Genomic DNA, 24,384 nt, shown 5'->3' with positions numbered 1-24,384 from the left:
CCTGTGCCTGTGGCCCGGCATGATGATGTAAACTAATCTGCAAGTCACGGTGATTCTGACTGTCACTTTTCAGTAGTGCTGGCGCTAGTGTCGCACCAGGTCCAAAAGAAAACCTGGTGCAGAACGCAATTGCCAGTAGCAGATAATGTGGCTAGCTGATACCTTATACCTGTACATGCCTTTGAAGAAGTGCGAAAACTTTGTGGCTTTGTGCGTGTTGCCTACACCAGGGAGTAGTACGACAGGGCATTGTACTACTCCCTGGCCTGCACACGTACGTGTCGTCACAGTCTGTGTATCTTGTCAGTGTATGCAATTATGGTGTAGTTCTATCTTTATCAACGCACATCACGCTCCTACAATGACGCTGTGCCTTGGACTGTATGCGTGTGTGTCAGACAGTCTCCCAGGCCCACGGGACCAGTTATGGCATTGAGCAAGACAAGTGTGTGTGTGTGTGCGTGCGTGTGTGCGTGTGTGTGTGTGTGTGTGTGTGTGTGTGTGTGTGTGTGTGTGTGTGTGTGGTTTGTGAAAAAGACCAAAAAGTAGAGATTCACTGGCCAGAAAAAGCCACTTCATAGCTATGTGGTGTAGACTAGGCTGAATAGTGGCGGTCAATTCTTCAGCCTTGCAATCTGTTGAATGGCGCAATCCCAGCACAAGCTGCTATGGCTCTGCTGTAGCATCGCTATCATCGCCTCCGGCGATGGGCGTCCAATGGTCCAATGGTGTGTTAGTCTCCCAGACCGACGGGACCAGTTACGGCATTGAGCAAGACAAGTGTGTGTGTGTGTGTGTGTGTGCGTGTATGGTGTGTGTCCTAGTAGTACAGTAATGACAGCTAACAGCATGGAAGTACCAAGCTTAGATATACGAGCAAGCGTATTGGAATCTTTTGGTAATCTAGCCATGCTCTGAAAAGCTTCTTTGGCATACCGCAGCAGGATAATCCCCCCCCCCCCAACACACACCACAAACACACACACACACACACACACACACACAAACACACAGGCATGCCCCCCCCCAAACACAAACAAAACTAGTCACAAAGTCATGCACATACAGACACTTCCCCACGCATGCAGAGACACAGACAAACAACACAGACAAACAACGTAAATAACCCACTCACGTAACTATGGCAATGTGATCTACAAATTGCAAAGCAGCATACCGTTGAAGATACGAGGAATTCTCGACAGACGCAGTAAAATAAGCAAGCTGACACACACCCAAACACACGAAAGCACACACACACACACACACACACGCACACACACGCACACACACACATGCACCCCGTACAAAACCATTGGGAGCAAAGTGCACACAATGAAGACGATGCGAGAAAGCTTTGAATGTTTCACTATTTGTAGCCAAGGTAGAATAGGTGTGGAATTTCAGAAGAATTGGACAGAGGAGCACTATTGTCGGTGTGAGAAGTGCTCTGAAAGCAAATATCAGCTCAATCAGTGTGTTAGCATCTAGTTAGCATGAAGAGTGGTTACTGCGATGCAGTGGTGAAGAAATTAATAAATAGGAACTATGGGCTGATTCAAGCCGACAGGTCACAGACACCTGTATGAGAATAGAAATGTAGAAGACGTGCTCTGAGCTACTGTTGGCTCACACTGCAGCCATTCAGTGACCACAGACGGCAAGCTAAATAAAATGTACACAAAGGGGCGAAATTTCTTTGATAAATCATATTATTGGGACTAGAAAACATTCTGGAGTACAAGTATTATGAGCGGGCACATCGTTCTCTTCACGGCATTAAAAATATATTAATCTGCTTGCATCAATCCTGCCATAGGGCTTCGTGATAATGTTTACGTCAAGTGGAATCCATAGGCTTTTTATAACAAAGTCAAAAAATCCATCAACATGTCAATTGTCTCCATGTTGAAGGTGATTATTTCTTACTGATTCGCACGTTAGGTCACATGATTTCTCAATAGGTGAAGACTACATTGTAGCCATTGTCTATTATAATGCAAAGATTCTCATGTAACGGTCTCTGGATTGCATGAACTAAGAGTTGTTCGGCAGAGCAGTCCTCAAGTGCTGACACCAATATACAAGCAAGCTGCTATACCAGTAAATGGACCAAATGAAGATGGCATCAACCAATCGTGATACTTAGTATTCAGGGCTATTAATTGCCAACGTATAGATGTGCTTTGCGGTGCGAAGTTAAAGCACTATTCTTCATGACCAACTGGCGTTTGGTGTGGCCAGGTTCAACCGGTCTTCCATCTAGCAGCGGGTGGAGTAGGCAAGGAAGTGGACTCTGTGTGTGTCCATGTCGTGGAGATAGGCTTGGTCGCTGATACCCACTGTTAGGGGTGGCTGAGAGGAAAGCAAGCAATAGGCATGGCTACGACCTTACTGGGACAGGTCTTGGTCCAGACGGGAGTACTGAGGCTTCACGAACACTATTACCGTTGTGCCGAACACCAGGACAGCCACCAGAGACCAATTCAACCACACCACACCTGCATGTTCACAATGAAAGACAACAACCAAGAACAAAGTCCCAAAAAGTAAGACTGATGACATGCAATGCGACCTTCACAAAGGTTACTCAGATGCACAAAACACATGCAGAAAGATAAGTAACTGACATTGGTATCTGGTTATTGCCTGGCAAGAGGCAGTTACTCAGGTCATTGCATCAGATAGCAGAGTGATTCAGAAGGAATCACGGAAACATGGTTTCAATGGCTATTCCACCAGCCAAACCGATGCTACCCAGACTAGTGGCGGCTTGAAAATAACACACACATGCACTCACCATCACAACGTGAGTGGTGTGCGAATGCACCCATGCGCACGTATGCACGCACCCACACGCACGCACCCACACCAATGACCCCCACCCCCTCACACACACACGCGCGCGCGCGTATCATGTATACGCCCGTCGCAAGAGAAGCACGCAAATCTGCAAATGCACTGGATGTGCACCAGCAGATTTTCTCTTTATAGCAACGATAGCGGATCTGATTCTGAATGAAACAGATCAAGCCTAGCGCCAGATAACTCCTCTAACCCACACAACCGGCAAAGTCATGTGAATCGACCCTCAATGCACACCTGGTCTACACCACACGGAGCATATCGGAAAAGGACGGCCAAGACCTATGCACCAATGCACATACTACACTTGCTGGTGTATCTAGTATAGACGGCATGCTGCTTTGATAAGCAGACACAAGAATTAAAAATAAAGGTAGAAGCACTGATACCATGAAGTGAATTTGAAGTGAATTCACCATCCAGCCTCGGCAACTGAGTACTGGGATCCCAGGGCCAACAACAGATATACCAACAGCCTCAAACTATAATAACGACACACTGGATTGAGGAGTCGAAACCAGTCCGACTTCCAAATGCTTTGGCAAGAAGGTAGCCTCCCAATAGGTTGGCAACACACACACACATACACACACACACACACACACGTACACACACGTACACACACGCGCACACACAAACGGAACCCAACACAGCGACTCACCTATTCCAGGTATATAGAGCAGGCCAAGGAAGATGACGACAAAGAAACAACTGAAGAAGGTCATGAAGACGGCCGTGATACCCTCAGCCACTGGATAAGATATCTCCACGGCTAACTCTAACATGATGGGTATGAGTCCGTATTGGAAGATGCCACCCAGGATGACAGCAATGTAGTATACTGCAAGCTCCCACTTGTGTGTTTCTGCAGGAGCAAACACACATACAGTGACATACAGTTAACCCCTTGAACAAGGACTTTGAATAGAACAGTAATTAGTGAATACCGGCACAACCTTTAGACATAGTGACCAGTACACAGTTTGACTACATTATTTTAAACCGTGGGAGAGCGACAAATCACACACACGCACCCATGCAAGCCCTCCACCCCCTCCCAATAGGTTGGCAACACACACACACACACACACACACCATTGGACCATTGGACGCCCATCGCCGAAGGCGATGATAGCGATGCTATAGCAGAAGCCATAGCAGCTTGTGCTGGGATTGCACCATTCAACAACTTGCAAGGCTGAAGAATTGACCGCCACTATTCAGCCTGGTCTACACCACACAGCTATGAAGTGGCTTTTTCTGGCCAGTGAATCCCTACTTTTTGGTCTTTTTTCATTTTTTTCCGCACACACATCACACCACGTGCACATACTCCGGCATGCACTGGCTGTTGGTAACCACCCAGGAGAATGAAAGAAAAGTCAGGAGAAGTCTGAGAAAGAGAAGAAAGACGTGTGTGACCATAATCGTCGGGAATCGAACCCGCAACCTATCGATTGGAAACCGCTGCACATACCACTGCACCATATGGGACACACACACACACACACACACACACACACACACACACACACACACACACACACACACACACACACACAGACACACACACAGACACACATACACACACACACACAAGCGCACACACTCACCTCCTGACGAGAAATGTCCCACAACGGACAATGCCAAGAAGGCAAAAATGGAGCCGACCAACACGACTAGGATCAGCTCTTTGTGACGACGAGAGTATTTGTCAGCAATCCTATACACAGAAACAATAACGAAATAGACTATGTACACAGGTACCAGCTTACAAGGAGACTAATAGGCCATTCACACGACGGGCAAACTTACTTTTATCGTACTGTTTCCAAGGATATTTACTCGGGTACGATAAACTTGGACACACGCGTGCAACTGATTTTTTATCTTGGCCGAGGCCCTTTTGCTCGCGATTATCGTTGCACGCCAGGAAAAGTGTCGGTTGTTGAAAGTGCGTACTGCCAATGCAGTGCATGAACAAGGGAAATTTCAAAATTGAACATTTCCCGGCATTTTCAGGGGGTCGCTATGGTTACATTGACGGTTGCAAAGTTTTCCCAGCACAGTGTGAACTGGATGACGGTTTGCCAGTGTTATCTTGATCACACACGTGCAAGTGTTTACACGTCGTGAGAATGGCCTATTAGGGCAAGAACAAGACAATAGCACTGGCATAATCAGCATAGAGCTAACATCAACACAAGCATCAGAATCAGCATCAGATCCAAGCTCGTGAAATGCAGATTATGAAGCCAGAAAGCCAGCAGGATGCACTGCTTGTCAATCAGTGTAGAACCGAGCCTTACCGTGCCATGAGGATGCCAGTGAAGCCACCTGCAATGGTGGAGTAGAAACCAATGAAGCCACTCTCTCGCTGTGAGCGCAAGGATAACAAGTTGGGAAGAACACACAAGCATGCAAGCGCATACCCATACACACATACACACGCACGCACACAGACACACATATGCACATACAAACACCATTTGACATCCATCAGAGGTGATGATAGCGATGCTACAGCAGAAGCCATAGCAGCTTGTGCTGAGATTGCACCATTCAACAGCTTGCAAGGCTGAAGAATTGACCTCCACTATTCAGCTTGGTCTACACCACACAGCTAGGAAGTGGCTTTTCTGGACAGTGAATCCCTACTTTTTGGTCTTTTTCATTTTTTTCCCCGCACACGCATCACACCACATACTCTGGTATGCACTAGCTGTTGGTAACCACCCAGGAGAATGAAAGAAAATTCAGGAGGAGTCTGAGAAAGAGAAGAAAGACGTGTGCGACCATAATCGTCCGGAATCGAACCCGCAATCTCTCGATTGGAAAACGCTGCACATACCACTGCACCATATGGCACACACGCGCACACACATGCACACACATGCACACACATGCACACACATGCACACACACACACACACACACACACACACACACACACACACACACACACACACACACACATGCACAAGGAAAAGTGTACGGTAAGCACATAGCTGTACTTCTTACTTGTACTGTTGCGAAAACACCGTACTCCAACTATCCAAACGAGTTCTCAGGAGCGAACTGCTACCCGGATACCCGCTTTAATTACGGTTCGGATTACAGGTAGGATTACGGGTAGGATGAGTACCCGATGACACCCCTACATGGTATACAAGTACATGCCCGTGTAGATACGCCAGAGAACAGAGACACAGCAGGGTTGTACTGACCTGAGAGACTCCATACATGCCGAGAATCAGCGACAGAACAGCACCCCAGCCGCTGAACAATCCTGGAATTGCACACACATGTATGCACACACACACACACACACATGCACACAGGTTCATGCACGCACGCACACACACACACACCACGCACACACACACATGCGCAGAAAATGGACACATGTGAGCATACAATACACAATTTCAAACATGGAAGCGTACATGAATCTATGCTTCGGCACAACACATAAAAGCAGGCCTGTTGCCCCCGTAGAGGTACTTCATTGACCCACACTGGCGAGATCTGATACACTCAAAGAACATGGCAGCTAGCAGTGAGCATTGTTTGTTGTAGTTGACTTTCCTCCAGCACAGAACAACGATCTCCTCACCAGTTATTTAAAGAAACGTCAAGGGGATCATAATTCTACAATGGCAGTAAAAAGAACAAAACTCTGCAGTCATAGCAACACTGTTATTATTTCAGTAAATAAATTTTACTATCACCAAGGGCACATAACCAAGAGAGTGCAACTCCTATCTCGAACTGTGATGGGTTCACCCACGGCGGAATTTTGTATAGTGCCATTCTTTGCCAGAAGTATGATCAAGTGTATATTCCCCCCCCCCCCCCCGCTTATTTTGTAGATACGTTGAGAGTTCATCAGGTTCCGGACACATCGATCCACCGTCCGTTGTTCTGCCTCGACTACCGTAGTTGTGATTTATAACTTATTTGAACTGATCTCTGGCTACGCATGATGGCATCAGTGAGCCAAATAGCTGCAAAAGACTGATGGTACCCGTCATCTCCATGAACTCTTTGCCGAACAAATGCACGAAGTATAAACACACCAGCACAGCAAGGACACGTCCGTTGACAGATAATTGCTACGCCTCTTAACAGCTGTTTCGCTCCTTCAAGCTCATCAGTAGAAGATGATAATGATGATAATGGAGTGGTGAGCTCTGCTGATGAGCTCGAAGGAGCGAACCAGCTGTCTAGAGACGCAACAAATACTTGTCTCCGGAAGTGTCCTTGGTGTGCTGGTGTGTTTATGCTTCGTGCATTGGTTCGGCTAAGAGCGCATGGTGGTGATGGGTTGAGAATGTAGTAAAGTGGAGTATGGCCGAAAGCTCGGTCGCAATATTTAAGTGTAAAGTCTGTTATAAAAATTCCGCCTTGGCTAGGTGATCGTCGAGTTGCACTCTGTTGGTTATAATACTCTTGTTAGCACTGATCATTCAAGTCATGAAATCTTACCATTGATCAAGCCGTAGACAACAGATATTACTATGTATGGTGTATTCCTGCAGACGAACACACACACACACACACACACACACACACACACACACACACACACACACACACACACACACACACACACACACACACACACACACACACACACACACACACACACACACACACACACACACACACACACACACACACACACACACACACACACACACACACACACACACACACACACACACACACACACACACACACACACACACACACACACACACACACACACACACACACACACACACACACACACACACACACACACACACACACACACACACACACACACACACACACACACACACACACACACACACACACACACACACACACACACACACACACACACACACACACACACACAGAGACACACATACCGGTACATGCATGGACAGACATATGCACATACATACATGTACACACACCCACATACACACACGTACACACACACGTACACACGTACACACACGTACACACACGAGTACACACACACGTACACACGAGCGCGCGTGAACACACACATACACACAGGGTTGTGGCAACTGTTGGGAAACTGCTCAATGCGCGGAGTAGAGAACTGCTAACGGATAAGAGAGGTGATCCAATTAGAATTTAATTGCAACTCCGAGATTGATACTCAACTAAAACTACTGATAGAAAACCCACGAGCTGCTCGATGTAGTGCAACCTAAATGTATGTGCGAGGCAAGTGGCAAATTACGAGTTACGAACAGGGTCAAATATTTGATTGGGGTGTCACCCATAAAAGTTGTTACCAACGAGCAGGGCTGCAACAGGTAGAGGTTTGGTCGGGTAACGAGTTCGGGTATTACTATCCGGGTAGCACGGGTGCCCTATCGGGTATTTTTTGACACAGTAAGAGTTTGTACAGTGAGTGTGCACTTGCGCTACATGGAACGTGTACAGTAGGCACGTAGCTGTGCTTTTTACATGCACCGTTGCGAAAACACCGTACTCCAACTATCACATCGGGTTCTCAGGAGCAAACTGCTACCCGAGTACCCGCTCTAATTACGGGTAGCACGGGTACCCTACTACTCGTTGACCCCCCCCCCCCCCCCGCCAACAAGAAGTAAAATCACGGGCTCTTATTAGGGCGGATGTGTCATCTATTGGTCAGCAGATAGTGCATGCACGGGCGCAATCTCTCCAGTCCACACAGTGAAAGTCATACTGCTACAACGAACAGTCTTTTTTGGCCTTTAGGCTTTCTTCCAGCTTAAGATTATGAAGTAGAAGCTGTCATTCTCCTGCAGTATTTCCATATGACGTCAGGATAAACAGCAAAGGGATTGACGGAATTGGCATGGAACAGCGACAGTTCTTCTTATCAATGCATTACACATCAGGAGTGGATCCAGAGATCTCTCTCGGGGGGGGGGGAGGGGGGTCCAGTTTAGCCAAAAATGAATAGATAATACACCACTGCTGCCATTCGCACTTTTGGATTTGCGCCATGATGCATTCAGTTACACTTTGCACTGCCGTCATTCACACGTTTTAGATTTGCGCCATGATGCAGCCATTTACACTTTGCTTTGTGGGTATATAAAGCAGTACTGATCCAGATTTACTCATGACTGTTTTCTGATGATCGCTTAGTGCGTGAAACTCAGAGTTAAAATACTTTTTCCGCCTTCTTATTGTTTGAATACATGATACATGTATGGCTTTCAGTAGAACTGTTGCGAAATTTAGGGGGTTCTACGGACCCCCCCCCCCCCCCCTCTCGATCGGCCCGGCACACGGTGGAAATGCAGGAGAGGATGTTGACGTGACGCTGGCCCCGGAAACCCACCTGATGAGCTTCCGTAGTCCGGGACGGAACTCCAGTCTCGGTATCGCACTGGAGTGTGACGGTGCACTCTTCGGCTCAGTTTTCAACGTGAACACCACCAAGAATAGGACCACAGCGGAGAAGCCAAGATCTGTGACAAGTCAGCACCAGAAACAGAAAGGGCGTAAACAGGCGTGAGTCGTCGAGTGACACATACCGTATTTCCGCAAATAAAAGGCCGTCCTCGTATACAACGCCTTCCTCGTATACAAGGCCGGGGCAGGGGCGATTGAAAAAATAAAAGACCGTCTCCGATTAGAAGACCGGGCCTACTAAATGAGTCTTTGTTCTTGTGTTAAAAATAGAAGACCGTGCTCAAACTGTGGGAAAAAATAGAAGACCGTGCTCAAACTGTGTAGAAGAAAATAGAAGAACGGGGGTAAAACTATGTGGCGAGAAATAGAAGACCGGGGTCAAACTGGGTTGAAAGAATAAAAGACCGTCCTCGAATACAAGACCGTCCTCGATTATAAGGCCGGGTTAGGACGAGGTTGAAAAAATAGTAGACCGGCCTACTATTTGTGGAAATACGGTAATAGTTGATTGTCAAGCTAGACAGTGATGTCTCCTCCCGGGAAAGTGTGATGGCGTATGCCCCCAACCCCCCCCCCCCCCCACACACCCACACCCACACAAAAAATCACGGTTTGCATGAGACTCGGCTGTAGGCCAAGTCCCCCTTCCCCCCCCCCCCCCCCCCTCATCACACGCACACACACACACATATATGGTGGGATTACCTAGGCCAGGGTACTCGGCAAGAAGACTCACAGTCTGGTGGGTGGATTACCCTACTTCCTCCGCTAACAAAAACATCGTGATGGATATTGATGGATACAAAAACACTTATACATGTATTAGAACAGATCAAGAACAGTTTGTATCGACTGTAAATCACTGGACGAAGGTAGTTCAGCCTTTGTGCAGCGTCTTTACAAGAGAAACTGTTGGCGGAATGAGCAGAAAGTTATGTTTGCGTCGCTTTCGCTCGACTCATTTTTGACCCTGCGTCGCTGTCGTCATCTGCTGCACGCGAGTCGTCATCTCTTTCTAGTCGTTGTTCAGGTTATAGCTCTTTGATCACACTCCGCTGAAATTTGGTGATGCCGTCGTCGCTCAAGTTGGCTTTCAAGCTGCGTGATCTGCCGCATTGGCGTTTACTCGTTTCCACCAGGGAGTCGTAAAAATATGTTACGACTCCGCGGTTTCACCTCCACTCTCTAGAACTCTGCGAAACGAGGGGTAAAGGCACAACCAAACTGATTCCATTTTCCCTGATGGATGCTCCTGCCAGCTTTGAACGGCAACGGCTAGCAAGTTCTGTCGACTTTTCTTAGCCACGAGATTCACGTCGGACTGTAGACTTCTAAAGAATGCATGGTCATCAGCATTCAAATCTGGACTTTGTGCAGGTTGAACAAGACCAGAGTCATGTCATTGCGCCGTGCGGTCGGAGCAGCTGCCTGTTCACTCGCTCATTGTGTGGGTTCGCTGCTCTGTTCCATCGCGCTCTATCACTCTCAAACTCCGTGCCAGAGAGGCCAAGCAGCGCATTATGTCCTCGGAGGAGTGGTATTTCAGTTTCCCTCGCCATGGCTGTCATCACCTATGTTGACACAGCGCAACCATCGATTCCGCCCAGTTTGTTGTGAAAGGTCGCTTTCCTTCAATCGTATTTCTTTCATGGCATGCCAGGAAAGGTCGAGAAAGTGATCGCGACTCAGTTCACGGAAGTTCGTGCGCAAACCAGTCCCTCAAAAATCCATCACGATTTTTTTGTTAACGGAGGAAGTAGTAAAATAATGAACACAAGTATGTGGAATGGTGAAGAGATCCAGAGAATGATAGTACATGTACACAACTGGCTGCAACACCCTGACCAACAAACTCCATGCCCAGAATTCTGGAATGTTGAGGGACTAGCCGGCTTCAGTACTTACGAACAAGCATGAGGTTCCGGATGTTGTGTCGCAATCCGTCTGCGGGCATGATGTGAGGAAGTAAAGTGAACACACACAAAACCAGAGAACACTGAACACCTACGCATAGAGTTTTGTTTAGTCTAGCTTGTGACCCCCCCCCCCCCCCCTCTAGAGTGTGTAGAGTGTTTTGAGTGATGATCATCAACACGCACTGAGTGTGTGTGTGTGTAGTGCAAAGTGATAGCTCAAGTTTCTATTACACCCTCGTCCCATAACAGTAATGACACCATTAATTTTGTGGACCTGCGTCTTGATCCTAGAGGATGCGGAAAACTCGGCTCATGCGGACCGTGAATTTTTTCGTGCAACGGAAATTCCGCTGGATATGGGAAAGTAGTGAATCACACTCTGCGGTAATATTGTAGTGTGTGCGAAGGGGACACCGCGATTGCTGAGAATTGTGCTCGCTCAGTGAGCATGCTGTCCTTAAAACGAGGAAAATGTGTTGCTCTTCGATACTCTCCGCACAGCAAAAACAAGTGCTATCGAGTGCAGAAACGATAGCACTATGGTGGCCCTGCAGACTGGGCTCTGAGTAACTGTAACTAACTTGGTCTACTGTACTTTTCTAACATGTCCAAACGCAGGTCAACATTGGTGAAAATGCTCGTTATGCCTACACGAGGAAGTCAACACACAGTCAAAAAAATCACGGTTCGCTCTAGCCGAGTTTTTTTGCATCCGTAGGAACACGACCACCCTTCAAGGATCAAGGCGCAGATGCAGCTCCTAAAGCGGTGGGAGGTGAGTGGATCACACCTACCAACGTGGTCAAAGACATACAGTACATGTGCAAGCACAGTGTCAATATGTCAGTGTGTGCTTTTCAGGTCACATCTACAAGTAAACCTTACCGATGCATTCGTCGTAGAGGATTGTGAAGTTCGACTCGAAGGTGTGGTTTACTGCACCATCCGCGCTGGTTCTTTAAGGGCAAATTAACACAGCCACCCAGCCACAGACACAGACACGCACAGCCACCCAGCCACACACACACCGCGCGCGTACACGCACACACACACACTTAACAGGCTTACAACAAAGCCGGGCAGCATGTCGAAAACATAATCGTACAAACGGACGAAATCCGGAGAAAGCGATCCAGCAAATCCACAGCCACCATGTGAACATACTAACAATATCATAGTGCCACTGTAGGAAGGCTTTCGACAAGTCTCAAACTAAACTAGAGTGAGGCAATGTGCCCGCCGGGTGGGGCTTACCCGTTGCATTGCGTATCCGGTACAAGCAGTGGTCCCAGCAGGAACGACGTCGCAACTCCCACCGTGGTGCTCATGCCGGCTACAGCGGTCGCTGTCACACGTTCCGACGGTGGGAACCACTTTGCAGAGATCACGGGCCCAGCTCCCAGCGCCACGGGTGCTGACAGGCCGTTGAGCAGGTGAGCAAAGTTTATCAGGCTGTATGCAAAGTGCGGAGATACACGCGCGTGCATACAGAAGTGCACACACACACACACACACACACACACACATACACGTACACACGAGGGGCTTATGCACACCCACACACAAGTATACACACGGGCACCAATGCAGACATAGTATGATACGTGCACAATTATACTCCATCGTGCTTCTCACTCATAGCAAGATGCCACGGCCTGAAACTGTACAGGTCCTGTCTGAACAACCCTATAAAAGAACTCCAAGAAATGCTATGCCTCTGCACTGCATCCAGAAATGAAGTGCTGTACCAAAAGGCAAGGGGGGGGGGGGGTGTTGGTGAGATGATAATAACAAAGAATACACACAGACAAAGATGTCACGAACTAGAAACCCAGTGCAACTCACTAGGAGGCTGCATTTGGCTCCATGGTGATACAGCGTAGCGCTGTGCATGCCATGCCACACAGAGCCGAGAACAGGAAGACGGCCTTCAGAGTCCGTCGTCCCATCGCCCATGACAACGGGCCAGCCGCAATCGTGAAGCCAATGCAACCCCAGTTGGCTAGCAGTGCAATTGTTCCATCCGTCCAACCGAATGCCTAGGTAGAGAAATAGAGGGAGGGAGAGAGAGAGAGAGAGAGAGACCATTGAAGAGAAACTTAGATGTGGTTATACTGCAACGCTACGCATACACGCACATGTACAGCACACCTACAATCACACAGTCATGCGTAAACACACACTAGCCCCCCCCCCCCCCCTCTGCACGAGGGCACGCACACACACACGCACACGCACACACGCGTGTGTACATGTACTTGCTCACTGCTAAAACGGTTCACGTGGGTCTCCCCGGGAGAAGGGAGAGAGACTCAAAAACAATCTTGGAAAGATTACTCAATTGGCTATTGAACCGCCCAACGGCCGACTCACCCTGAAATCCCCAAACTCCGGGTGGACTTGGAAATGATCCCACTTACCACATCTCAGTAATTGGTTGAGGACAATGTGCAGAAAAAGGATTGAAGGTATCAGGGTATCTGTCTGGGATCCACCTGCAGTTATCCCTGCCCCCCGTGAAGGTATTACTTGCTACTAGTGTGGGTGGCTAAATCAGAGTGGATCTGATAATTATAAACTTCACTAGCACCATTGATTACACAAGAGTTAATCTAGCCAGAAGCAGTCCATGGTTAACAGGTACCGTAGTGCCGCGTATAAAAGAATGACCTGTGCATAAGCATGACTTGAATAGAAGCCAATTTTTCGAGGTGCGCCACGACACAGAAGCACGATTTGAATAGAAGCCACTTTGTGCAAAGACACGTGCAAGTATTTGAACAGTACATACGTGGCAGTATGCACTGCACTGTACAGTGTACACTGATCATGTTGACGTAGAAGCGTGTTTCGAATAGAAGCATACTTGAATAGAAGCATGGTTTGAACCCCGGCTTATACAGTCGTAAGCACCTGCTTTTATACGCGGCGTTACAGTATGTATACTTAAAATAGAAAACCAACAAAGGTGGCAGGTACAACATTACACCTTCAAACAGCCGAGCCCGTTGGCAACATACCCAGCACTATCTGGCACACACACACACACACGCAAACACACACGCGCGCACGCGCGAGCGCACGCATGCACACGCATGCATGGTCCGTACCTGTTTGGCCACGTCAGCGATGGGTCCCCATGTATTCCAGAGGCATGCCTCTTCAAAGATAACTAACCAGACGACAAACAACACCCACCAGCGATACTTGTACACCTGAATGCAGCAACAAGAAACACACAAACCAAACAGGAACATGAAGATTGGAATAAACTCCTGTTGATGGGATATGCTGCTCATGTCTTATCACGTGACTATTACGTCATATATTTTGCCTGTATGTTACGTCACAACCAGCCTGCGCCATCTTGGACTAGTCGCCTGAAGTGCATGCTTGGCTTGACCTGGTTGTCTGTTCTTTACCTGTCTTCTTCACACCTGTATCTAATTGTATTCTTCCAAACCTCGCCCTGTGTCCTTGAGTGTTTGTGCATGACTGTGAAGGCAGACATCACATGGCGCAGTGAACATATTCTAGTATAGTACCTGTTCTGTTGCTGCCGTTTTTTTACCTGTGTTTGCACCTCGTTGTGTTACTCGCAGGCCGGAATTTTAAAATTTGCGTTTTGTTCGTGTCGAACCGGTTTCGAAATGGCGGACGGCAATGGCCAAGCCGAACTCTCTGGAGCCGCTGCTCTCACTAAGTTAGTCGCAGCGCAGATGCAAGCTGCCGAGGCCAGAGAACAACAACTGTCCAAAATGTTTCAAGACACATTGAAAAGTCTCCAACAGCAACAAGAACAGCCCACAGGTTTAGCCCCAACGTCTACACGCTCGACACCCACATCCACACCAACACCAAAGCCGCTGTCTGTGGATCGTCCAATGTTGCTTTCCACTGCGTCTTTGGCTGATTTCGTCACATGGGAAGAAGCCTGGGACGACTATTCTGCGTGCCAACAACTTGCTTCTCATGGCTTGAACACCAGAGTGAGCGCCCTTCGTCAAGCGTTTGACGAGGACCTCCGCCGCTCTCTCCGCGAGGGTATCATCCCCATTGGTGCAAACGACGATGTTCATGTGATCATCGCCGAAGTCAAGAAGTATTTGCGACGCTTAAGTAATCCCTTGTTGGACAGACTGGCAGTTTACAATCGTAAACAGTCCAGAGCTAAGCCGTTTGACGTGTTTTACACCTCCCCGAGAGAGTCGTATAATGCATGTGATTTTCCGGATTTGTCACTATGCACTACATGTTCGGGCCGAGTATGCGGAGGGTGCAAGTCCATCCTACAACAAGTCACACATGATGTACTGCGTGACCGCATTGTCGTCGGAATACTCAACGAGGAAAGCCGACACAAGTTGCTTGCCACACCAGACCTGGCCCTGGATGCAGACATCAAACTTTGCTGAGCCGAGGAAGCAGCGTCTGACACCTCCCACAACATTCCTGGGCAGGCGCAAGTCAACGCCGCACGATAATCTGCATACCAGAAGCAGAAGCGACAGTCTGTCTCTAACTCTTTTACTAAGTCCTCTGCTGCTCCGAAAGCACCAGTTAAATATCCGAACTGTGGTCGTTCCCCTCACACTAAGTCTGCACGTCCAGCCATTGGGAAATTGTGCAACGGATGCAAAGTTGCTGGCCATTTCCAATCAATGTGCCCGAAACCCAAGAAGCAAACCCAGATTGGCATGTCGAAGGTCCGGTGCGCCCAGGAGTCCGGCTCCGACACTGTTCGACTAGCAACAAAGCTATGCATTGAACCACAGCCAATTCAGCTTCAATGGATCCCGGACACTGGGAGTGACATCGACGCAATTGGCATCCGGCAACTTTTCCTGCTAGGCGGATTCGTTGAGAATCTCGACAGTGACTTTGACGACGTCCGGACAAAGAGTGGCGACAAGTTCGTAACTGTCGGCAAGATGTGTGTCACTTTCCAGGTCAATGACCAATCACATGACAGCGTGAGCCATGTCTTGACGACGCACTGCTGTCACGTTCCTTATTGAGAGCTCTAAACTTCTCGCCGCCCGGCTGGCCCCAGCAAGTCGCACGCGTGAGTGCTCCGCGTACGCCCAGCCCGACAGACCTAGTGAAAATCCGATCACAGTTGCTAGAGGAGTTTTCCGACGTATTTGACGACAGTACTCTAAAACCAATGGCTGCCCCCCCCCCCCCCCCCCCCGATGGACATCATTCTTGAACCCGATGCCAAGCCTCACCGTTTGTAAAAGCAGAAACTATCGTGGTGTTATTTTTTTTCGGTATTCTCCAAAATCGGAGGTTCGGTGGAGGGGAATGTTCGGTAAACCCGTTTTCCAGGCAAGTGTACTAGTACCGGTACCGACATTTAGTGCCTTTTTATTATACGTAAAACTTGTCGGCACCGAATTTTCCGAAAATAAAACACCACCGAAATGTTTTCCTTTTTAATACAGTACCTTCAGTGTGAGTCACCGACAATGTGTGCCTTTCATAAAGTAAGTGAGCTTTGACCAGTTGTGGAGTGCAGTACCGCGCGGGAAGGAGTTTTTGATTGGTCCCGTAGTTTCATGGCCTTATTTTGTGTGTGATGTGGCGGGTACACACGTTGGTGCGGTGATAACCTGACCAACCGGACCGGTTTCGGCGGGCCTGGAGGTTTTTTTTTTATAGATTCACAGAACTGCCTGCAACCCGGTCAGCACTCTTGGCAACAGTCGAACAGCACCAGTCGGGTCAGCACTCTGGGTATATACCAGCTGTACACAACAACCACAAGCCCACACCACACTACCCGGGTCGGCAGGCTCTGTACACAACAGCTGGGTTGGCAGACTCTACACAACAACTGGGTTGGCAGACTCTGTACACAACAGCCAGCGGGGGGGGGGGGTAGAAGGGATACTGTAAGACATGTTATTATAACGAGTTGCAAATTTAACGATTGTTCAAAATTCATAGGTTAACGAGACGATATGTTAACGATCTTGCAGTATTCCGGCATATCCATACACAACATATATGAAGCATTACAGCCTCATCGAATCTTATTATAACGAAAAAATGTCAGCCGTTAAAACTTTAGATTTACTTCCTCGTTATATATACATGTCTTACAGTAGGTCCCAGCAGTTGTGGCAGACGTATGTAATACTGCACAAGGACCAGTGCAATACCGGCCGATATCTGCACGAACGGCGAAGCCGTAAGTGCAGATATCGACGCCGGTATTGCACGCGTCCGAGTGCAGTAATACATTTATCGCACCCCTGCCACCACAAAGTCTGTCACCACACACTTGACACAGTGTGGTGCAACCCTAGCATGCTGCATGCAACCCTGCTATCATTTTCACAGTTATACAACACAGCACAACCAGTCGCGTTCATTTTTAGAGCAGCTGCTGTTTGTACACGGGACATCCTGGAAGTAGCGGGACAGCTTGCTCATGTCGTCGTCGTTGATGGGGTGTTTGTGCTCCACCGCTTTGACTTCTCCCGCTTTCTTTAGCTTCATGAGGAAGGCCTTCAATGCAATGTTTGCGTCCTTGAACGCTGGGTCACTGTGGACGTTCATGGGCCGCTTCAACTCGCCTAGCTTGCGATGTATTGCGGAACGGAAACCGAGCAAGCTTGATGCAGAGACGGTAGTAGAGAACTTCACTCCAGCTTTCTTCGGACGCAATTCGACGTATGCATGTCGCAGAATGTAAGCTAGGTCGCTTGCCGTAACCGAACTAAGGTCACAGCGACGTCCTGTCTCTTTACAATACTTGTCGAATAAGCGGAGCCATTTGGCAGTTGCCTGCTCTGTGTTTTTGTTTTTCTGCTCAGAAACGAGGCTGTCGATGGCGGCGTCGGACAGTTTCTCAAATCGGCTGTCGACAGTCTTCTCCAATACTTGGGCGTCTGCTGTCTCGACTCTCACGGAGCTTGTGAAGTTGACTTGGCGGACGCACGCCGGGTCCACATGCGCTTCCGCGACAGCGTCCTCGACCAAGTTGGTGTGCTGCAGCAAGTCAGCAGCTACTCCCTGGCGGAGCGACTCGCAATATTCCCCAGTACACAGCCAGCCAATGATTATGTGGATGCACTGCAGTGCGATATTGCACCCCGGCGAGTGAGCGTGCAAATAACCTATATCTGCACGCTCACTTCGAAGCGAGCGTGCAAATGTAGGTTATTGCACGCTCACTCGCCGGGGTGCAATATCGCACTGCAGTGCATCCACATTGGCTGGCGGTGTACTGGGGAATATTGCACGCTCAGTAAGGCCGCTGATTGGCTCAAACCATGGAGACACTCACTTGGGGTGCGATAATCTGTGCATACCAGCCAGGTCGCCAGTCCCTGTACATACCAGCAGCTGATGATTACTAAAAACTGGTACCTATTGAGCATAGTATGACTTCCGCAGGGGTAAGTCGGTGGTTGAGTGTGTAAGGGCCCGGTCACACATGCACTGGGATTCGCTTCGGCGATGAGGTTCGGCGGCAGCGAGCCTGGTGTCGCTCCAGCGAAACCACGTGTGCATGGTCACACATACAAACAGGGCACAACTCCTACTTTGGCGGAAAATGAGAGTAAAGTGGACTGTGGTGCATACAGTACGGAGAATGGACGAGGTCAATGACTATCTTGCAAGCATTCTTGTTGCATGGACATCATACGCATACAAATTTCTCGTAGCAAGTCCATATACAGCAGACCGTGGTGTTTTCCGCTGAAGCGAATCCGCAGAAGCGACAGTCTCGCTTCGAAAATTTTGGCGGAAGCGGATTGGAGTTTCCGCTGAAGCGGAAGTTCCGCTTTTCGCCGTTGCCATGCCATTTTTCGCTCCTGCAACCCGCTTTAGCGTATACGCTACTTTCGAGTGCTTGTGTGACTGGGCAGAAGCAGTGGTTGCTGGCAACTGCCGCGTGTTTCTGCAATAGGTGTATTTATGCTACGACCTGTACATACTCACTATTCGTGTTTCCCGCTCGTTCCCCTTGGCGATGAGAGCCACTCACATAGAAGTACTACTACTACAGTACTAATACACTGTACTTGCACCACAGGCAAAGGAGTCGACCTTACCTTTCGTTTGGCGGTACCACTACTATTGAGATGCGAGTCAGCTTCCGCTGCAGAGTCCTCGCTATGCTTTGTCGAGCCCTCAACGGAAAGGTCCGTAAGCTGTAGATGTAGGGAGTCATCCGAGCTGGTTCTTGATACGCTTCCACCTGCAACATCACGGAACGAAGTAAGGATGGGTCGAGTATCCCGGCTGTCTGAATCTTCGCCGGAAATCGGCTCGTAAGAAGCCATTGCCTCGTCCCAGCACTGCGGGCGGAGACGACGTTGAGCACCAGCTGCTACAGGCTGCCTACTACGAGCCCATTTCTAACGGCAAGAACCCGACGATGCAGAGTGACTATTATCTCCCTGCTATTGCTACGTACATCGAGGGCTGCTTGGTTCTAGTCACATTCAAACAGCAGTAAACACTTGCCAGCGTCCTTGGCCCAAAGAAACAATGTCACTCAATGCAGCCTCGTCTAGCTCTCAGTAAATACAAAAATGTAGAAGAATAAGCTGTCCCCGAGGAGAAACTAATAGTTGGCAGGACTCAAATACCATGAATACGCAGCTTCTCCACTGCTTTGAGAGTTACACTTCGAACGCTCGATTCGCTCACGGCGATGATAATAAAATTATTATTTTCATCTCATTCTCAGAGGTAGTCTGCGACGACGGACTACCAGTATCAAACTCCTGTAGCTATCTTACGCTGTCAAACAACACGCAAGTAACTTAGTTCCTTGAAATGCATGCTGTCGAGCGGATGATCGCCGCAGATCAGGCAAGACAGCTCAATTAAATTGATCGGTCGCTTTCTCCTCCATCAATCAGCCTTACATTTTGTAGCTTCGCTGTTTGCAATCAAAATGGAAAAAAGATGTTTGCCGAGCTAGCTGCGCGAGGCATTGCCTATGTGCGAGGTGTGACATGACAGTCGACTAGTCATGCCATTGCAAATGACACACGTGCAGGCTGAGGCTGTGCCAGACACTGCAGTGCATGCACAAAAAAAGTCAGTTCATTCATCTGGCGATGGGACCGGTACAGGCCGCGATTACGACCTCTCACACTCAGTCCACATGCCATGGTCCAGGTCTGAGACAAGAGAACTAAAAACAGACGGTCGACCTGTTATTGTGTGCAATCATGCAGACAGTCGTGTACGCAACATGGATGCATTTCCAAACGCTGTCATTAATTTTTGTAGCCACAATGCCGGTACCGTTCATAATAATAAATTGTAGTCGATGATTCCCATGCATGGCGCACAGCCAGGAAAAACGTTTCGACTCTTTTACCACTTGTCCAGTTATCCGTTCTTGAATCTTCAGTAGATTTTGGATCTACATGTAGAAGTGACTTCTGGCTTGCACCTGGCGTCCAGTCAAAGACATCCTGACACTCAAAGCCAGACAGTTCCCAGTTGAAACTCGCTAGTGGTGTGTGTGTGTGTGTGTGTGTGTGCGTGCGTGTGTGTGTGCGCGCGCGCGCGTGTGTGTGTGGGTGTGTGTGTGTGTAGTCGGAGGCATGCATAGGCATGTGTGTGCATATGTGTGCGCGTGCGCACTCGCGTGTGTGTGTGTGTGTGTGTGTGTGTGTGTGTGTGTGTGTGTGTGCGCGTGGATACCAGGCTAAAATTAGTGGCGGTCAATTCTTCAGCCTTGCAAGCTGTTGAATTGTGTAATCCCAGCACAAGTTGCTATGTGTAACATAGCTGTTCGCTATCATCGCTTCCGCGATGGGCGTGTGTGTATGTGTGCGTGTGTGTGTGCATGCGCTCGCGCGCGTGCGTGTGTGTCAGCCAGCACCCTCTAAACATACGGATACAGCATTGTGGAAATTGAGTTATCTCTAGCTGCTGGCTTTTGCAGACTGGCAAATGTCAACCCTGAAGTCGATGGATCAAGCACTGGGCTGATGCCCAAAGACAGGTGTTTTCGAAGACTGAAAGCAGCGGTGCAGCGGGTCCATGTTTTAGGGGGCGCAGGGTAGAAACTATAAAAATGTTCTTGAAGCATTTCAAGTAGTATGATTGTAATTCTTTGAAAATGCATAGCACGGCTCTACAGTCACCCAGCTACAGCTAGGGAGTGAGTGGACTTTGCACACTGGCCCCAGATCCACACTGGCTTCATAGTGGGTACGGAACTGCGATCCACTGACCATTTGGCCCAAACAGTCGCGTGCTCCACGGAGTTTGAAAGTATTGGATGGGGCGAAGGCAGGTCGGGGAACATCCCCCCCCCCTCCCCCTCGCGGCCTCAGTGCCTGCTTAGACCTGATAAAGGGCCAAAAGTCTTGCCAATGTTGCTTCCAAACGATGGCCACTACGGAGGTGGTATTAGCCTGTGCATGTATGACTAAGCAATCGTACATTGATGCTACAGTCCTGCCTGGCGCCAAAGAAAGGAGCTCCGATGTACGACCAGCTTAGGAACTCATCAAGAACAGTGTACCAATGTACATGTATACACATGACTCAAATGTGCGTAGACTGTTATACATGAAAATAAGAATGGTCTGGGCTAGGAGGCTTAAGTTTATGAAGTCTTTTTTTCTAAAAGCAAGCTGTAATAATGATAGGAATAGCTAGATGTTGCCAAGGAAAGACTGAATTGGAAAAAACCAGGTAAATCCAGACCGTTTGACTCGGCTTGCAACAGTACATGATGCGGTTCGAACTCCATTTGAGATACCTTTTCGACCCATTTTCAAATTTCAAGTTTTGCGGCACAGCACACGATGAAATTAATCATCGCAATCACCAAATATGGAAGCTAATCGGAAGTGGACATCATAATAATAATTATTTCAATGAACGATCTGCAGGCAGAGAGTTGCATGCATTTCGAAATTGCAAGATAGTCGGTTTGGAGTAGCGGAAGACGTAGACATTTCCGTCCACTTTCGACTGATAAAGAGCTCCACAACGAAAGCTACTTCCGTTGCAACCACCGGACTGCCAAATAGTGATGTGCGCCACATGAGTGCTGTCATACTAGGATTGCGCGCAAGTGTACCTGCCGACACCAGCAAGAAGTTTTCCGTCTTACATCCTATTTTGCTTCTTGAGCCCGGGAGAATGTCTTCATGGACAGTGCAGTGTGCCTTCTGAGCTCAGCGCTTGGCTTCTGTATCTCTGGTTGCGCTTTCACCCTTTCGGGAAAGATCTGACAGCCGGGCATCAGTGTGTTGATGGTTTCGGGCGCTACAGATACACATAAACATGCAACCGTAACCCTCCGTGACCATCGGTGCCCATGGCAACTGTACCAATACCCTTTTTTATCATGGAAACTGAGTCGGGTAGCCCAATTGCAGGCGCGTGCCCCGTATAGGATCCTGGGTGCCCGGACCCCCCCCCCCCCTTGAAGGGCACCGGCGCACGCGCCTGCAATTGTGTAGCCTATCGGCAGCATGTCACTTAGTATTCTCAGTTAGTTGTAGGAGTAACGGAGTATGCTTTCATTTCATTTTATTTTATTCCCGTAGTCATGCAAAAGACGTTGCTTCAGTAACGTTTGGCGCTAGCCAGGGTCCACACAGCCTTAATTCCGTGTGTGTTTGTGTGTTTGTGGCGTCAGCATGCCTGGCGCTATCTCGTAACTCAAATATGGTTTTCAAATGCAAGATCATAACGTGAAGCAACTTGGAAGAATGAGTATGTATGCGAAATGTATCGGGGGAATGCATGCAGGACGATAGTGCGGGTTCGAATCCTAGGTTATGTCTTGAAAAAATAGGAGAAATGAAAAAAATTATATCACCCCTATGCTTTTTTTGCCTAGGTCATCAAGGTGGTAGACGGTGTCGTATTACCCTCGAATGCAGAGAGAAAGTTTATTTCTTTCGCTCAGGGCCCTATGCTATGCATCATGCATGCTATTCGAACAGATGGAGACTTTTGCAATACAATGATGTAGCCGATCAGTTCGTTGTGGCATGGTTGGGCATTGTAGCCGTCATGGTCGACATAAAACACTATAGCCAATCAATGGAAAACACATTTCCATCCGCTCTAATAACATGCACGATGAGCTAGGCACAAAAGCATAGCGTAGGGCCATGAGCTTCCAAGCTCTCTCGTTGGCCCTCGTGTCAAGTCAGGGTTACACGTGCACGTTGTTTTCAGCTTATCTCCTCCCAGCACAATGCACTCCCGACAGTTTTATACCCCTCGCTTTACGCAACAGCTGAATTTCACCTGACGCAATTTGAATCACTCACCGCGTAGGTGACGTTCGCGGTCTCGCGTCCCTCCTCGACCAGCTTTCCGGGCAGCAATGCTGCTGTTGATCTGTCGGAGGCCTGTGCGGGCTCTTCACTTGCAAGTGAAACGTCACCTTCCCCTACAGCACATCCCGCCACACTGCCGTACCCGGACGAACTCAACACTGTATCGTTTCCCACAACGAAACTTGTAGCAACATTTCCAGTTGAACTTGCGGGAGCACGGTCAACTCCACTCGACGTTCTCCGCTCATCCGACCCAGCACGCTTTCTTGAAGTCATCTGGACCACAGAAGCAAGGCTTCACTAGAAGAACACTGTGAATCGCCAGGTCCAGGTAGCTGCAAAGAAACACCTGTACCAAGAAGATGGACTTGCTGTTCTCACAATTATTTTGATTTTGAAATTTACAACCTTCACCGGACGACACGTGGTCCAAACAGGGAGTCGACTCGATCGAGTAGATCTACAACAAGAAAGTGCAAGTGAACCAGGGAGTCGTAAAATACCGGTATTTTACGACTCCCTGGAGTGAACTAACTACTTACTACTTGTGATGTTTTTATTTTTTTGTTTTTTTACCAAATTAAACCAAGCCTCTTGTACGGGCAAAATAAACAGAAGTGCAAGGAGGTCAACAGCTTAGTGCCGAGACTGCGAGAGAAAATGAGCTGCAATGGCTGTGAAAACAGTCTTATACGGAGGAAGCTACAATGGCTGTGAAAACAGTCTAATAAGGAGGGAGCTAAAATGGCTGCGAAGACAGTCTAATGCCTAGCAAGGCGAGCCTCAGCAGCCTGGACGAGGTCGACAGGCGCTAGGCACAAGGTTTGTAACAGTCCAACTAACTTCAGTAGTCATTCTTGGAATAAGCAATGATCCTT

The 24,384-nt window shown here is 48.5% G+C and overlaps 1 protein-coding gene across 2 annotated transcripts; it reads right to left on the bottom strand.

Annotated features, from left to right (window-relative positions):
- Nucleotides 1–1,351: 1,351 nt before the first annotated feature.
- On the bottom strand, nucleotides 1,352–23,881 carry LOC135826550 (solute carrier family 49 member 4 homolog). 2 transcript variants are annotated; one of them, XM_065339160.1, is made up of 13 exons: nucleotides 23,498–23,881; nucleotides 14,327–14,431; nucleotides 13,062–13,255; nucleotides 12,471–12,668; nucleotides 12,102–12,172; nucleotides 11,206–11,244; nucleotides 9,227–9,356; nucleotides 7,354–7,400; nucleotides 6,093–6,154; nucleotides 5,175–5,242; nucleotides 4,479–4,588; nucleotides 3,527–3,730; nucleotides 1,352–2,501 (listed from the first exon to the last, which is right to left on the bottom strand). In XM_065339160.1, the coding sequence occupies exons 1-13, from the start codon at nucleotides 23,780–23,782 to the stop codon at nucleotides 2,392–2,394; spliced, it is 1,623 nt and encodes a 540-aa protein (XP_065195232.1). In that variant the 5' UTR covers nucleotides 23,783–23,881; the 3' UTR covers nucleotides 1,352–2,391. The 2 variants fall into 2 exon arrangements, with proteins under 2 accessions (XP_065195232.1, XP_065195233.1); XM_065339161.1 differs by lacking the exon at nucleotides 23,498–23,881 and adding an exon at nucleotides 19,286–20,131.
- Nucleotides 23,882–24,384: the final 503 nt, after the last annotated feature.

Source organism: Sycon ciliatum, chromosome 10, assembly GCF_964019385.1.
Source record: "Sycon ciliatum chromosome 10, ocSycCili1.1, whole genome shotgun sequence".
NCBI lineage: Eukaryota > Metazoa > Porifera > Calcarea > Leucosolenida > Sycettidae > Sycon > Sycon ciliatum.
This window is presented reverse-complemented; position numbering and strand designations above follow the sequence as displayed.

Bases quoted from the DNA above. Each gene is read 5' to 3' on its own strand.
- LOC135826550 (XM_065339160.1), bottom strand. From the start codon at position 23,782: ATGACTTCAAGAAAGCGTGCTGGGTCGGATGAGCGGAGAACGTCGAGT. The intron at 12,173-12,470 runs GTAAGCCCCACC...TTGCCCTTAAAG, and splicing joins CCGGATACGCAATGCAACGG to AACCAGCGCGGATGGTGCAG. The intron at 2,502-3,526 runs GTGAGTCGCTGT...GTGAACATGCAG, and splicing joins GCTCTATATACCTGGAATAG to GTGTGGTGTGGTTGAATTGG.